The 16,578-nt window shown below is 37.2% G+C and overlaps 1 protein-coding gene across 8 annotated transcripts in view; it reads left to right on the top strand.

The window, feature by feature from the left end:
* The window catches only part of LTBP1 (latent transforming growth factor beta binding protein 1), a 194,648-nt gene that overhangs the window by 61,791 nt on the left and 116,279 nt on the right, over nt 1-16,578 (top strand). For 7 of the 8 annotated variants that reach the window (XM_032102534.1, XM_032102530.1, XM_032102531.1 and 4 more), the window contains exon 5: nt 6,443-6,610. In XM_032102534.1, the coding sequence (XP_031958425.1) occupies nt 6,443-6,610 (168 nt within the window). Of the gene's footprint in view, nt 1-6,232; nt 6,611-16,578 lie in introns of those variants that run through there. The other variant, XM_032102536.1, reaches the window with a different exon arrangement.

The raw sequence follows: 16,578 nt of genomic DNA, 5'->3' as shown, positions 1-16,578 counted from the left end.
GTTGGGGTTTTTTTTTCTTTTGTTTTAAATTGATGACTAAGTGATGACAAGACAACTTCCTCAGATATTATCAAAAGTGTAAAAAGGTCATTTGACAATAGTTCTAAGAGCTTAACTATCTTACTTGTGTGGTTGATTTTCATACAATGTCATCTTTCCTTTTAGCTGAACAAGCATATCTAGTGTAAGGATTGAACCAGGTGGACTGGTAAAATAACTGGGAGACATTTTTTTTAGGAAATAAGTCATTTCCTTCTGCTTCTTTCCTTTTTTTTGTGTGTGTGTCAGCATTTAGCTAAGAAAAAAAGAGGATGTTGGTCATCTGAGAATTTAAAATGTTGAATCTATTAGCTGTTTAAAAGCTAACTGGGTTTGATTTGAGAAGATCTAATTTTAAATGCTCTCCCCTCATGCATTATGGTTATAATTTGAAAATGTGAAATAGCCTGAGATAATCTGTTCTCATTGGGGAGAGAATGTAATTTAAAAATAGAATCTTCAGGTCTGATGACACTCTGTAGATACACATCTGAAAACACACTAGGATCATTGCAGAAGTAGATTGTCATGAAAAGAAAGTAATGTATATCATTAGTGGAGGTACTAATGGAATGTCTATAGTTCTGTTAGTTCTGTTTCCTCAGGAGATTTGCCTCAGGATATATGTCATAAATGAAGGTATTGGGAAAAAAAAAAGCAAAACAACGAGAACAACAACAACCTCCCAAAACTGGCCTCTTAAAATAGTTCTAGAAATGTTTGTACGAGGAATATGGGAGACGTGCGCATAAGCTACACTGTGTACTCAGCTGGTAGAAGCCACTGCTTGTTTGTTTTTTTATTTATTGTGAATCCTTTTGATTAGATCACTGTGAAGCACAAAACCATCACCCAATAACATTAATATTTTTGACACATTAAAATATTTTATTCTCTTTGCCCTGCTTGACCTCTGTAGTTATCTATTTAACTGAATACCAGTCCTGCTTTCACTAGTGTTGCTAGCCCATTGTCTTCCCACAAAACAGGGACATACCACAAATCATCTGAGCTCCACTGCAGCTATTGAATACTGTCAGAATGTTCTGCTGTGAGAGCAGCCATAAACCCAAGGAAAAAAAGCGTGTTTATAGAAATTCTTCTAGAAAGAAACAAAGTCTGAGTTGCATTACACAGGGACTCGGGAGGTTGAGGAGGAATCCTTCCCCTCATACAATTCTTTCCAGGCATGGCTGTGTAAGCTATTGTGACCACCTGGACATAAAATGTGCCACCTGCTGTCTTAACTAATTCACCTTTTTTGGTAATGCAGGGGAAAAAAAAAATTGTCGTAATGAACAGTGGGGACAGAAAGGGTTCTGTGAAGAAATCCTTTTGCTTACATTTTCCATTTCTCCTGCAGTTGTTGCTAAATCATAAATTTATCACAGCAGGAGTTTTCTGTGTTCGTGATATTATATCATAGTGACTTACGGAGATGGAAAGAAAATCACATACATAGAGTGCCAACTTTTAACTAAAATCTCATCACTTTACCCAGACATCTTTCTTTTTTTAATCTGGCTCAAGAGTTTTATAGATTTTGGAAATTACGGGTACATTCTTCCGCTGATCTCTTTTGACAAATGTATCATGGAGTTCTTAAGTGTAAGTGAGCCTGGACTATGAGGCAGGATGATGGTGCTGTTGGCTGAATCTCATTGTGAATTTGCTGTCTAGCTGAGGGATGAAGCTTTATCCAGTATTAGTCATCTTGATTGTCTTGTCTTTATTAAAACAACAATCTGAATCTATCTCTAGTTTGGCCATTTTTTTCAGTAACTTTGCTATTTATTTGGTGTTTGCATCTTCTACTTTTGTTTTTTTTCATTAGGCTCATTTGTTTATCTGGTCTCATATTTGTATTTCTTCAGTCTGGTGTTATACTTAGGAGCATAGTGAGGTGTTTCATTTCCACATTTAAAATTGGTCTAGAAGAGTTTGATATATTTCTGTCTATGTATAGGAAAAAATTATTCCAGGTGTGTTGCTGTAGCACTATCAGTTTTTTTCCAAATATGAATTTGAGGTAATCCAAGTTGCAGATTTTGTCATGCCTATGTCACAGTGGCATCATCAGTAGAGGTTCTGGAGTTTAAAGCAAATATTCTGTATGCCTCCTTAAAAATACGCTGTCCTTTAATATGAGCTAGTCCAAAGTCAAAAGAGGTCAAGGCTATGGCAGTATTGGTCTTTTCCTAGCATGAAATTGTGGGCTTTAGCATTAATACTGCGAAATCAGGTACTGAAGAACAATTTCTTATTTAGACTTGAATTTTCCTCTTTGGAGAAGAGGAGGGAAAAAAAATACCGAAGAGGAGATTCAAGGAAGTCCAAGGGTCTAAACTTGAAGTTTCTGCTAAAATCTTCCTTTCAGGAGAAGAGCTTGTGGTCGTTTTTTCAATTTGAATCTGCATGTATTAAGCTCACTGTTAAGGTCCCTAAGCCTCAGAATCTGTGAAGATAGTACTGTCTACTTCTCTGCAACTGCAGAAAAGAATGAGTAACATCTCTGTGTTGAGTCACCTCCTCAAACACTGATCAGTTTTTAGCTCAGAGGCTCAGAGCTTTGTATCCATCCTAAATGTCTCCAGAAGAATTGAAGTTAAAAGCTGTGGCACGCTAGGGAAGGAGAACAAACTAAGTGTGGTTATAGTTTTCATAAACCTAAGAAAGATGGAGAAAATCTTCCTATGAAGATTTTCTAAAGAATATGAAGGTGTCTTATTTCTGTCTGTTTGCAACTATCAAAATAGGAATATGTGAGAATTTATTTTATAGCAAAATAACTAGCATACAGCTAGATAAACACATCATGTGATGGTTGACCAACCAGCTGGCAGGTCAAGCACAAAGGGTTGTAGTAAATGAGGTTAGATCAGGCTGGTGACGGGTCACTAGTGGGTGTCTATAGGGCTACATTCTAGGGTCAGTGCTCTTCAATGCAGTTTTGGGTGCCACAGTATAAGAAGCCAATAGAGCTATTGAACAATGTCCAAAGAAGGGCTATGAAAATAGGAGCGGCCTTGAGGGGAAGCCATTAGAAGAGTGGCTGAGGTCACTTGGTCTGTTCAGACTGGAGAAGAGGAGACTGAGGGCAGACCCCCAAGCAGACCCCCAAGCAGACCCCCAAGCAGACCCCCATGCAACTTCCTCATGAGGGGAAGGAAAAGGGGCAGGCACTGATCTCTGCTCTATGGTGACCAGTGACAGGACGTGAGGGAATGGCCTGCAGTTGTGCCAGGGGAGATTTAGGTTGGATATTAGGAAAAGCCCAGAGGGTGGTTGGGTCCTGGAACAGGCTCCCCAGGTAAGTGGTCATGGCATCAAGCCTGACAGAGCTCGGGAAGTGTTTGGACAGTGCTCTCAGGGCCCATGGTGTGGCACTTGGGTTGGTCCTGTGTGGGACCAGGAGTTGGACTCTGTGTAAATACCTTCTAACTCAGGATATTCTATGAAAAACTTTGGTGAATAATGATTTGAATATTTGTAGGGGTAGAGCTTGCATCATGTTTTTAAGACTTCTTCCCTGAAAAGTTTAATTTAAATATTCCTTCAGGGATACTCTTTAGCTCTTTGGATACTGATCTGTGGTTTTGAAAGTACTTCTAGACCACTATTACTCCCAAACTTAGATACTAATATTTTCTCATCCAAAAGTGTTGAAAGGCAAATTTTACAATTTCTGTTGAGTCTCATACTAAGGCATCTCTTTTACTGAAATAATTGTGCTACAGGATTTTCTGGTAAAATCTAAACTATGTGATAAAAATTATTTTTAAGTTTTTGTTGTGAACGTTATGCACAAGATTTACTGCAGCTCAGCACTCAACAACATAGTACAGAATACTGTGAGGGAGAATTAAACAATTGTTTAGTTTCATCTTTACTGACTATTTCAAAAGCATTACTATGGGTCTGATGCTGGGTGTGCAAATAATCTATTGCACTTTAAGTTGGGTCATGTTCAGAAGAGCCGCTCGGGCTCACGAACAGCACGATTTATTGAATGCAACGCATATGGATGGTTCTTTTGGATTGCTGGTGCCAAATGCATTAACTGCAGAGTAGCTGTATGTAACACTAACAACACTATTGTATTCATGAGCTTCATGTCCCGGGTCAACACTCAGCAGAGCTGAGGACACAAGACTTACCAAAAAGTGTCCCTTCATGGGGGGTGAGGACAATAAACCTGTCGCTCTCTCCTTGCACAATTTCATGTCAAATTCTCATCTCCTGGGTAGATAGAAAATTGGGGTGCTTTTTATAACTTATTAGTCACTGTTGTGCCAGGTGCTGTGGTGGGACTATGGTCAAACTTTCTGCTCTTGCTGGACACATTGTACAGACTATTTCTTGGTAGGAAGTGTATTTGGTTTGTACAGAACATCTCTGGGTGTCAGGTGGAAGAATCAGACCACATGGCCTCCGCTTTTGTTTTTCTCCATGTTCCTGCCCGATGCCAGGGCAACACAAACCATGTGACCTCCATCCAGTTTCAGTATTTGCATTGTGAGCTCCATCACATATTGTGCTCTGCGTTGTCTTCATTTCCAACACTGACAAAGTCAAATTATTTATTTTTTTTAGCTAAGCCAGAAAGCTTGTCTGGATCCCCCAATACTCATTTCTATAGTGTAGGCAGAACCAACTTTAGTGACTCGACTACCATGTTTTTTTAATTAGATCACATCCTAAAGGAAAAATATTGCTAAAATGTCTGAAAATATAAAATGGACTCTTTTCTAGGAAAAAATATATATAAAACTATGCAAGTAATATGCAAAGATGGCAGTATTGCTTGTGAAGCTGTGCTTAAAAAAAGCAAAGCTTAAAAGTTCTACCCTCAGCAGTTCACAGGTCACTTATATCTGTTTATTCGTTAAGGTGTATTCATTTTTGTAAGAAATGCTTGGCATCCAAGAATCCAAGATGTCTTCTAAATCCCCTAAAATTGCAATATTAGCCTTTGATGGAAATAATTTTATTCTTGTCTGGGCTCTGCCTTTTCTAATAATTGTTTAGGGAGAATAAGGTGGGAGCATCTGTACTACAGCTGCTGTTCAAATAGAGCAATGCCTGTACTGTAGACAAAACAATTGGCACAATTGCTTTAATTTACTTTTTTTATGAAGAGCCAGAAATAAGGAGGCCTTATATTCTTTCGATATTGGAAGATTTTTGAGATTTTCTTGATATTTTCAAAAAAAAGTTCGTCTGGAGGGTGTTTCATGAACTAGGTTAGGCAACTGTCCAGCAACTTTTTTATTTCTATGACATGAGGAAGAAGGAGATTCTTCTCTTTTTGTGCGTCATTTCTTGGCATTGTTAGGTTTGATATGAAAGTATTTATTAATAGTTTCCACAAAGATGCTATGATGTATTTACAAGAACTTGCTGAATTTATTAGTAGTATGCAGAAAACAAACTGTTTTCTTTTTAAATAATTGTAAATGGAATCTGTTCTTTTCCCTGTTTTTCCCTAATAAGTAGTTTTAATACAATTTTTGTCTTCAACTGTTAGATATAGAATCAAATACATCTGGTTTTAAATACAATTCTGTAACAAGAAATTCTTACAACTAGCTTAATTTCAAATTTGTGCTTGTGCAGTCTTTATTGCATGCAAACTTTTTAAAATGACTACAGGGAAGTATATAAAAAAAGAGAATCCAGCAATTTTTTGTCTTTGATCTCAGTGTTTTAAAGCACTGATAATTCCTCACCCTTTTCTCTGAGCTTTTTATTACTAAAACAAAGGCTGACAGCAGAGCTCAGTCTATAATATGTAAATTCTTGTGGAAAAATAGTGCCAAAAAACTGTGAAGAAAAAATGGGTCCAGGTGTCTGCGTCACAAGGTTTGACCACTTCAGACTGGGGTGCCAAGAGATTTGAGACAGATGTTTTCAGACATGCCGCATGCCTAAAACATTTCCAGGGGTCGAGCTACAAATAGTGACTTAATAAGTTCAGAAACAGGAAAAGTATGTAGGAGTACACAAGAGTTTATTCACCTCTAGGTGCACAGCCAGCCTCTTTATATTGCATCTGCCTGTCAGGGTTGGCTATTTAAGCTGTCATGCCCTTGGTATTGCTCTTTGTCTGCCTGTGAATAAAGTGCAGCATTGTGATTACTAATCCCACTCCAGTGACTTGACTTTAAATGTGGTTTTGGAGCGGATCCCGGAGTTCTGTTTGCTAAGCTTCCTACTCCTGTTTCAGAGACACCACTGGAGATCTATGAGAGAGAGCACTGCAGACTGCCCTCCTCCTGTAGACCTGTCGCCTTCCCCCCCCCCCCGCGCCTTTTTTTTTTTTCCCCAAAAACTTTTTGAAGGAAATCAATGGATACCAAAGTGATCTGTTTATTTTTCTTTTTTTCTTTGCCTCCGCTGACAGTGGGAAATCACACTGGTCGCATCAAGGTGGTCTTTACACCCAGCATCTGTAAAGTAACTTGTACCAAAGGCAACTGTCAGAACAACTGTGAGAAGGGAAATACAACCACCCTCATCAGTGAAAACGGCCATGCTGCTGACACTCTGACAGCCACTAACTTCCGAGTAGGTAAGTACCCTGAAACTGCATTTGTCCTTAGCTGTCCTCTCTTGACTAACAGAGGGAGGAGATGTTTTGTTATTAATACCAGTTGTGCATCTGTTACTCTTTGTTTGGAGGGCTCTGCTGAGCAGGAACCATTTTATGTTAGACAAGCTTTCTGGTGTCCTTCGGAAATGTTCCCAAAAGTTCCTTTTGTGTCAGAGAAAAAAAGCTCCCATATTTTTCATGTGAATTTTCAGCTGCAGGGATGCAACATACTAAGCTTGAGTTTTTGGTAAAATTCCTCCCTCAAAGTTTGTGTTAATAAATAGGGAAAATGACAGATTACACAAAAAGTTGTGTTTCCTCTTTTTTACTTGTTTAATATGTATCAAATGCACGTAAAATCTAGGGAACAGCTAACAGTGACTCGGTCTTCAAAAATTTGTTCGGCAGTTCCTTGGAGCTACAATCCTTTTTAAGCATGCATCAGCTTAAAACTTTTCTTACTGCTGAAAGTAAATCAGATTTCATATTTGGCATTTTTAGAAAATGAAATAATGTTAAGTCTAATTAAAGTTATAGAAGCCAGTAATGTCTTTGTTAATGTTTGTTCTTTCTGCTTGCTCAGTAAGAGTATCAACAGTATGCCAAACTAAACCCTGCAACTGTTTGTTGAAACAAATCCTGAAAGCTACCTAGGATAATGATTAGCATATTTTAACTGTATACTATATAGGCATTTGTGTGCAAGTATTTGCCTTGTTAGTTAAGATGTACAGATGTATGGGGACATACCTAAGCACTTCAAATTTGTCATTTCACATTATGATACCCTGAACTGCTCTTGGAAAGTAATTTTGTAGTTATCCTGAAAATATCATAGTACTGTTTTCTGAAAAAAGAACCTTAATTATTTTGCAGATTTCTAGTCAAAGAATGCCAAATATGAACACTGTAATTTTAGTCTCTGTCTAGAATAAACACAGAGTTCAGGCAGTGCTGAGGCTGGCCAATATTGCCGTTTTTCAAGTGCAGTGTATTTCATGCTCTGAGGGTGAGGGGGAAAAGCCGTTCCAAATTATTTTTCTTTTCTTCTGGACAGATGATACATAGAGTTCCCTCTTTTAACACTCCTGCTAGACTGTCAGACTCTGTGTGAAAGCCCTTGAAGTTACTAACTCATTCCTTCATAGTATGCATGTTTGTAAAAATGTATGTTTTGGACTAATAGTAAAACCAGTGTTTTAAAACAAGAATAGAGCAAATTTTGGAGTTGGTTTGTGGTTGTTTGGAGGCACAAAAAAAAAGAAAAGTATTTTGTAAGGGAATGGTAAATCTAATACTTTAAAATCTGTGTTCACTGCCAATGCAGATTTTTACCAATGTTTTGGCAAGAACCCCAGCTAAGTAAGTTTTTTGCGTAATTTTCTGACTAGCATGAAAGGATAGGGTTATTCTTCCCCCCTTTCATTTGACCTAATTTTTCTGTTGAAATTATGAAATGCTGAGAACGGGCAGTCGTGTAATTTGTCTGCTATGTAAATCTGTGCTGTAACATGACCTTCTCTCAAATACTTGAAAACTTGGAGAGTGGAAATTGACCTGTGAAGACGTGTTCCACACCTTCTTTCCTGGCCTCAGTCCACGCAGCTCTGATTCACTGGGTACAGTGGGCTGCTAGAAACATTCAACAAAAGCAGCCTATAATAGTATTTGATGGAAAGATAAGGGAGTGTTATGTTTAAAAATGTATAAAAGCAAGTTGCTACACATGGATAAGGATTTTTAACCTGCCTGTTAGCTATCTTCACTACTACATTTAAAAGACACAAAGCATTTACCACAGCTCTAGGTATTGTTGTTTTCAAAGAAGAGTAAGAAGGTCTGAACTAGCACTTAAAGGCTCTCCAATTAAAAACAAAAATGCTGCATGAACTTCTTAATAACTAGAGAAGAGGGATCCTACACCTGTAAATCAAATTCTTTCACCAGTCACAGTTTTCAGGAGCTTCGGAATCAGAAATTAAAATATATATTACTGAAATAATTTTTTATATCTGTTCTCTAGTGCCTTTCACTAGCTTAGACTTGTCCTGATGTCTCCTGCTACATAAAGCAGAAGTAATTTGTGTCTTCCAAGATCATTAATTTTTGTTATATTTTTAACAACTGAATTATGTTTAACTTGTGCTTTTTGCTTTCAAGTCCCTGCTTTAGCTTCTTTACTTACTGTTAATCCAAAATGTGTGGAAATTCTTATGTAGATGACTTGATATTTAGAAATGCAACCATGAAACAGAATGTCATGTCACAAAATATGTATTTAAAGCAATAAGCAGCACTTTTTCAGCATGTTTTTTAAAAATATTTTCTCTTCCTAAAACCAGAGGAGATAGTCACATGCCCTATTTGGAAAAGTTTTAAATGGATTTTTGTAGCAGGAGCAGCATTCTAGTACACGAGGCTGAATTTAGGTTCTCAGAGACAGATTAGTTAGAAATCACTTTACTTTGTTCTTAATAATAAATTATTTCTAATAATGACCCAGAGTAAATTTTTTTTGTTTCTTTTCAATTTTGTGCTGAATTTTGTAAACACTGCATTTTCAAAGAGAATAAATCGCAATACCTGCATTACAGTTACTCAAGCTTTGTCATTGATTATTTCAGATTCTTAAAAAGTGCTCAGTTTGTCAATTCAGCTGAAGCTTGATAGCAGTGAGCTCAGGCAAGGAACAGATCCCATTTCCTGAAAATTTTATACAATATGGATAAGCCATTAAAAATAAAAACCCACAACAAGGGACAGACTGGGGGGAATGGTGCTTTTCAGGTAGCTGAGATCTTTGGCTGTGGTGAGGAATAGCTCCTAGCACACCAGTTGAAGGTGATGAAAGCTTGGTATTTAAAAGGAAGGACCTCTTTGACTGCCAGGCTGCTTCAGTGAAACTTTGGGGATTTTTGCAGTTTCATTTTGTGAATGGGATATGTTGCAGTTAAACTAACCAACCTCTAATATTTCATTGGCTTGGAGAATGAAAGCATTTAATCTGAGTGGAAACTTCTGCTGAATAGATGAATCTCATTATTCTGTTGGATTGATGCATGTGCAGTTTGTATGGTATTTCAGTCCTGATATATCTACAGAGGCTTGTAAAACAGGGTTGATACGGGTGCATGGGAAGGGATGGGAACAGAGTAGCACAGAAGGTTTCCGTCTCTTTCACTGTTGAAGTTACTCAGTGAAGTGTCCTGTTTCTACTCAAAATTAGTCCATTTTCCAATTTTGAAATGAATTATCTTCCTGTTAAGAGTGGGAGGACAATGACTAATTTGTAACTGTAAAATGAAGCAATAAGGAATCAGTAAATGCCCAAATTAATATTTTAATGCTTTTCTATTTTTCTTCCACTATTGTATATATATATTTAATTATAGATTTACATTCTATTGTTTCCCATGGAATCTGTGCTTCATTAATTCAACAGGAATGACAGAACTTAGTAAAGGAAGCAGTCATTTAATACTTAGGTTCATATTCACTGTTCATTTGCAGCTCCACATCTCATTTAAAGTGGTTCATTCAAACAGTTATAAATGAGAAGTCAAAGTTCCATGCTAGTCAGTGAAAGTGCATATCTTTCTGTAGAAATTTTGTGTCTGAGCACTTGGCAGTATCTGTGTCAAATAAGGAAACAGAATGGTAGAATTATAGAAAGGTTTGGCTTGGAAGGGACCTTAAAGATGATTTACTTCCAACCCGCAGCCATGGGCAGGGACACCTTCTTCTAGACCAGGTTGCTTAGAGCCCCATCCAGCCTGGACTTGAGCACCTCCAGGGTTGGGGCATCTACAGCTTCTCTGGGCAACCTGTGCCAGTGCCTCACCACCCTCACAGTGAAGAATTTCTTCCCCATATCTAATCTAAATCTACCCTCTTTCAGTTTAAAGCCCCTCCCCCCCATGTCCTGTCCATGCCCATGTAAAATGTCCCTCGCCAGCTCTCTTGCAGGCCCCCTTTAGGGGAGGCTGGAAGGCTGCTATAAGGTCACCTTGGAGCCTTCTCCAGGTGAACGTGGTGTCTTAAGTAAAAATGTATCTGATCCTTCTTATTTAATCATAAATTTTGAAATTTTCAGCATGGATCACAGTGACCTGGATATTCTGTACCCTGTTACAATAATGCTGAAATTATGTTGCCTCTTGAATTTTGGCACTTTTCCTACTGGAATTTTCTATCAAAAATTTTTCCAGCTTTACTGTGTTGACTCTGTATAAATGTTTTTAGATAATTGAGGTTGTCCAGAAGTTTCCAATTACGTACAGACAGAAACTTCCAAGAAGCAGCAGAAGCATTTTGCTCAAATTTTATTTGGTCTTCTTCTGAAAGCAATGAAAATTTGACCAATATATTTTAAAACAATAGGTTATTCAAAGGAAATTTAGTAAGAAGACTCACTATGTAATTATTATTCTAACATAATTTCCTATCTAGCAAAGAGTTTAGAAAGCATAACTATTTAGAATTGCAAAAATTTAAGGCAGTTATTTTACAAAATGTGGATAGAATTCCTGAACCTATGTGACCATGAGTTACTGTTAGTGTTGTAGGAGTTAGCATTGCTTTTTATTCAAGCACTTCAGGTATTATCAAAGAAGAGTGTTGGTTAAAAATGTCAATTACCTGCAAGCAAGGCAGCCTATTGGCAAGCCAGCCAACTGCCTTTATCTGTAGATTACGTATGAAGTCCAAGAGAAGTGATTGGTGTTTCCTTGCTACCATTTAGTATGTATTAAAGCTGTCATTTCTTTGCTCCCTATGATACATTCTGCACATGTCCTACCACATTGGTGAGGAACTGTAAGACTATGACATTTGAGGTGGATTTTTTAGTAACCTTTTGATGAACAGGCATGTAAATAGTATTGGTGACATGATGGCATGTAAAGGCATATAAAAGACCAACATCTTGTGGAGTATTTGTGTAGATTTTTAAGACTTTACAGTCACAGTCTCTTCTGGCAGCTTGTGAGGTACATACTGTACAGTTTTTTACCCATTATATTTTACCCTTTTGTTTTACTGGGTTTAGTAAGAGTTGCTAGAAAGGTAACATGTTAGAAGAGATGCTTTCTTCTCTGTTTTGAAGTGGTGTTTGCTATTTGGTTAATGGTGTCAGCCTGTGTAGGTAACCCATCATGTATGACCTATGTAACTCTGCCCAGAACACTATTCCTGTGGCTCCATCTGAGACTTAGCAGATGAACACGTGGAGGATTTAAAATAATTGCTAGCACATGTCACGCAGAGATTTTTTAAATTCTTTTTGGTAACATAAGTGAGAAGTGATTTTATTTTAATGTTTTAAAAAAATCTTTGCTTTTCAACTTTATATGTTCCATCAGACAACCTAATTGAAGAGAAGCTTATTTCTGGAATAACTACTTAGCTCAAGAACAGCATATGGTAATTCACAGTTTGCTTTTAGTAGTATATTCTCTGTGGGTAAGAATGAAGTGTTACTTTGAAATAGCCTTGCGTTTTGCGCTTGAACTTGCAAATATGAAGAAGCTGTGATGCAAGAACCTTGCTATTCCTTTAGTATTATCACTTTTGTCCTTTTCTGTCCTTCTCTGGTAGCTACCTTGCAGCCTTATTTGGTAAAAGATTTGTTCTTGTAGTAATTACAATTTGTGCATTGTCAGACTTCGTTGGTTTATGCTTTTTTGCTGCCAAATGAAATATTATTTCCTTTAACAGACACGTGAAAATTTCAGAATTGTTGGACAACTTGGCTAAAATAATACCTTTTTAAACTTTCTGCAACAGTAGTTCAAAGAAGTTGGTCAGTCTGTCAGTGTGTGTCTCAGGAAAAAATACTAAGAAAAGGACATTGGGATTTATCCACTGCTTTATCTGGTAATTTGAAATTTAATCTGTACAGATGATGACTATGATAGAAATATTCATGCAGCAACATCATAATAGCTGTAGCAAAATGAAGGCCAAGTATTTTTCCTCAGACAGTGAACTGAGTAGCTAAAATAAAAAGGACAGATAACAGCAGGACTGTTATTATGAATTCTTCTTTGCCTTATGGAAGATACTGGGGAAAAAAGGTATTTCCTAGCCTGAAGAGCCAATGCAAAATGATTTGGGAGGAACCACTTATGACCATCAATTCAAAAGACATTTCTTTCTTCCAGTCCCCCTTTCTTCTATAAATAAATTTGAGCTGACAGCAGGATGAATTAATTTACTTACAGTCCAGGTAGTGTAGTATAGGCTTTTCTAATCTGAAATACTAGTGGACTACAATTTCATCCTGTAATGTAAGTGTACAATTCTATAGACTGAGCAAAGATCAGGGTTTTAATGCATTTTCAATTATGGGCCTCCAATGCTCAAATTACAAAGAAAAATTGTATTTTAAGGATTTTGTTAGTTTTGATATCCACATCTGTTCAGAAAGAATGATTTCTTTCCCCCATGTATCTATCAGAACTTGCCATCAACAAATAGTTCTGGTTTCTACCATGGAGCTTACAGCATCTGTGAGCTGTTTCTTCATAATCTTAAAATAATTATTCAAAATTGACATCTTTACCTCAGATTCCAGTGGAGGCCAGACGCTAATTTAAAAAAAAGAGATTGTTCAGTCACATGATTTTAATGAGGCTGAACTCATACAAACCTGTTAGCAACTCATTTCCACTCCCTTGCTCACCTTAAAGACTTCAGACCATCACCATGAAGCAAAAGTCCATCTGCTCTCAAAGTACTCCCCAAACCGTCTGTTACAGAGAACACAGTTTTTGGATGTGCAGTCATAGGAAAAACCACAAATGGAAATGGTACAAAATCCACACCTGCAGTCATTCAAAAACACATGGAGTATGTTTCTCTCAAAGTTAAAGCAAAACAGAACACAAAGTTAAAATGCATAATGTTTTATTTTACTGTATATGGTTTTAATTTATAGGGATTAGTTTATGTACATCTGACTTGAAGTACTGTAAAAAGAGAACTGAGAGTGCATTTATTTGAATGATTACATTGTTGCATATTCAAATAAACACAATACCTTGTACAGCTGTAATTTTGTTATTGCTAAACTAAATGTCTTTGCACATACCTCACTGAAGATCAAGTGTATACCAACTTTGGCTTAGAAAAGACGTTGCCTCTAAAGAGTAAGAAAGAGCAAGAAAAAAGTTGCCTCTAAAGAAGAAGAAAGAGTCTGAAAATTTTCTCTACATGTTGAAATATGGCATATATCATTAATAGATTTCTTAGCAAATGGGTTTGTATTTAATGTGTCCTTCTGGGCTTAGCACAGTCAAAAGGAAGCAAGCAGCTACCACTGCTCTGTTGATCACAGTCTTTCCCCATTCAGCCTTTGTACTGTTTGTTCTGGTTTTTTATTCTGCTCCAGATAATTCTCATCCTATGTAGTCTGTATAGCCTTCATCTATCCATTCCACCTGTAATTAGCTCTTAGATTTGAGTATCACTGTAATTGAGAGTCCTGTTTTGTAGTGTAGAGGCTCTGGGATTCCTGGATTTTTCTTTTGGAACATGAACTTTATCTTTGTTATGTAGGCACTTAAATTCAGTGAGTTTTCTGTGTGTCCATAAAAACCTGTTAAGAGGGTGAACCATGAACTTTCAACCAGGGATTTATGAATGTGAATCAAATTGAAGTCTATGGGAGCTGTAAACTTTTTTTCTGTTAATCTCTTGCAAAGTCCTGAGGGATGCTAGTCAATGAATAGAAGGAAAATTAGGTATTTGCTGATTGCACAGGAAGAGGATTGAGTTTTAAGAAACCGAACAGAGTATTTCTCATCTATATTTTACTCATCCAAATAATTTATTCATTTCTCATTTTGGTTGTATTTTCAGTTTAATTTAAAGAGAATAAGATGAGCTATTAAATCAAAATTTTATATTGGATGTTACTCAGATATTTCAAGTTTAGGGAAACTTTTAGCAACTGTTCATCTCATGATTTAGGAATGAGTTCTTTGACTTCTCCCTGAGAGGGACTGCCTTTGTCAATAGGATGTATAGGGCAGTGGTCTCCAAACTTTTTTGATTGCACATTCCTATCAATAAAATACTTTTGAACACTCTCCCTCATATGTATATATTTATAAATTACATACACGTACTACTGTATGTATCATCTGTTTGTACATTATAAACCATAGACAAAATAGAAAGTAAAAATGCATGAGAAAAAGACTAAGTGAACTCTATTGAAAATTTATTTTATTTATTAATGGTACAGAACATATTTCTTTCCTGCATCCCAGTACATTTTCTGGCACACTGTGTGGGATGAGCACACCCTGCTTTGGAAACTGCTGGTATAGGTAACCAGGAGAGACCAGCTTCATAACATATGCTGTAATACTACCTTTCTATAGTTAATATGAGTCCATTGCATCTCTCTTATTTATTATTTGAATATCTTAAACTCAGCCTGTTAGATGCTATATATGTAGTGCTAGAACACCTTACTCAGACCAGCATTGTCGTGTGAAGCTTCTCAATGAGGTTGTACACAGCTCAGGGGAATTTGGTGCATGGTTAAGTTGCTTGGAACTGGACACGACCAGGCAGAGCATTGATTGTGTTTTAGGTTTACAAAGCTTGTGCAACAATTTATACAGCTATTATGGTTATAAGAACCACCATGTGTGGTGAAGTTGTGTATTTTTAATGAATTTCCAACTGTACATTCTCTGCGGAGTAATCTTTATTCTTCCTATTCACTAGCAGTGATTCTGCTCCTTTCCTCCTTCAGAACTCCAGGATTTGAGTTTCTAGGTTTTCACTGGTCTCCTATGACCTAATTTATTACTCAAACTCTGAACAACATCCATCCCATTCTCACATTGTGTCACCTCCTCAAGGTCAACTCCCTAGAAAACTTTCCAATTTCTTGTGATGTAGTCAGTGCCAGCAAATCATAGCATATGTTTTTTAACTATTCCATGAACATTTGGATTATGAGCTATTATCTGTATGTTAATGAATATCCAATTTAAAGAATCTAGTCCTACTTTGTTCTTCTTGTAGAAGTTTTTACTCCAAAAAGAGCACTGCAGTAATGTTACAGTAATGAGAGAGCAGTCTCCTGATGTTTGGAAATTTTTGTCATGACTACAGTTTCTGTGGCTTTTCTTTTTCTATTTTAAACATAATTTTATCATTCGAGGATGTCTTGTGGTATGATGGTGTAGTGGTTTGGTCCAAAATACTCATTACTGTTTATCTGCTGTGAGATAAGAATTAGGAGAAATGCAAAACAGGCATCAAACTTGAAAGAATATAAAGAAGTTTATTAACAGACCTAAAAGAAGAAAAAAAAATTATACCACCTTCAGAACTCTCCTCCTCCCCCCACCTTCCTCCCTTCTCCCACTGACAATGTGAAAAGACAACCCTTAAGATGTTCAGTCTGTTTACCACTTCCATAATAACCTTGTTCAGTCCATTTAGAAAGAGAAGTCTCTTCTTGCTCGTGCTATGAGAACATTATCACAACGAGACAGCCGCCCACTTCCAAATATTGTTCAGTCCATTTAGGAAGAGGAGTCTCTCTGCCTGCGTGTGAGTCCTTTCCCCCGACTTGCAGCTTTTCCCGCAACTGCCTTCGAGGGTCCACTCTTGAAGTTCTTTGGGGTACAATTTTAAGGTTGAGCCGTTCAGAAACAAAAACAGAGGCCCTTCTCCTTCCCTGGGAGCAAAGGGTCTTCATCATCTTCATCGTTAGGACTATCTCTGGGAGCATCTCTAGGAACTGAGGTTTTCTCCTTTCCCATTTGGAGCAAAAGTCCTCATCTGGTTCATTTCTAGGGACTGAGGTTTTCTCCTTTCCCGTTTGGAGCAAAAGTCCTCATCTGGTTCATCTCTCCCTGTCCAAACTTCTCATGAAATTACAGCTGCGTCAGCATCTGCCTATCTCAGCGCAGGTGCTTTTG

The sequence above is a fragment of the Corvus moneduloides genome, chromosome 3 (assembly GCF_009650955.1).
Source record: "Corvus moneduloides isolate bCorMon1 chromosome 3, bCorMon1.pri, whole genome shotgun sequence".
Taxonomy (NCBI): Eukaryota; Metazoa; Chordata; class Aves; order Passeriformes; family Corvidae; genus Corvus; species Corvus moneduloides.
This window is presented reverse-complemented; position numbering and strand designations above follow the sequence as displayed.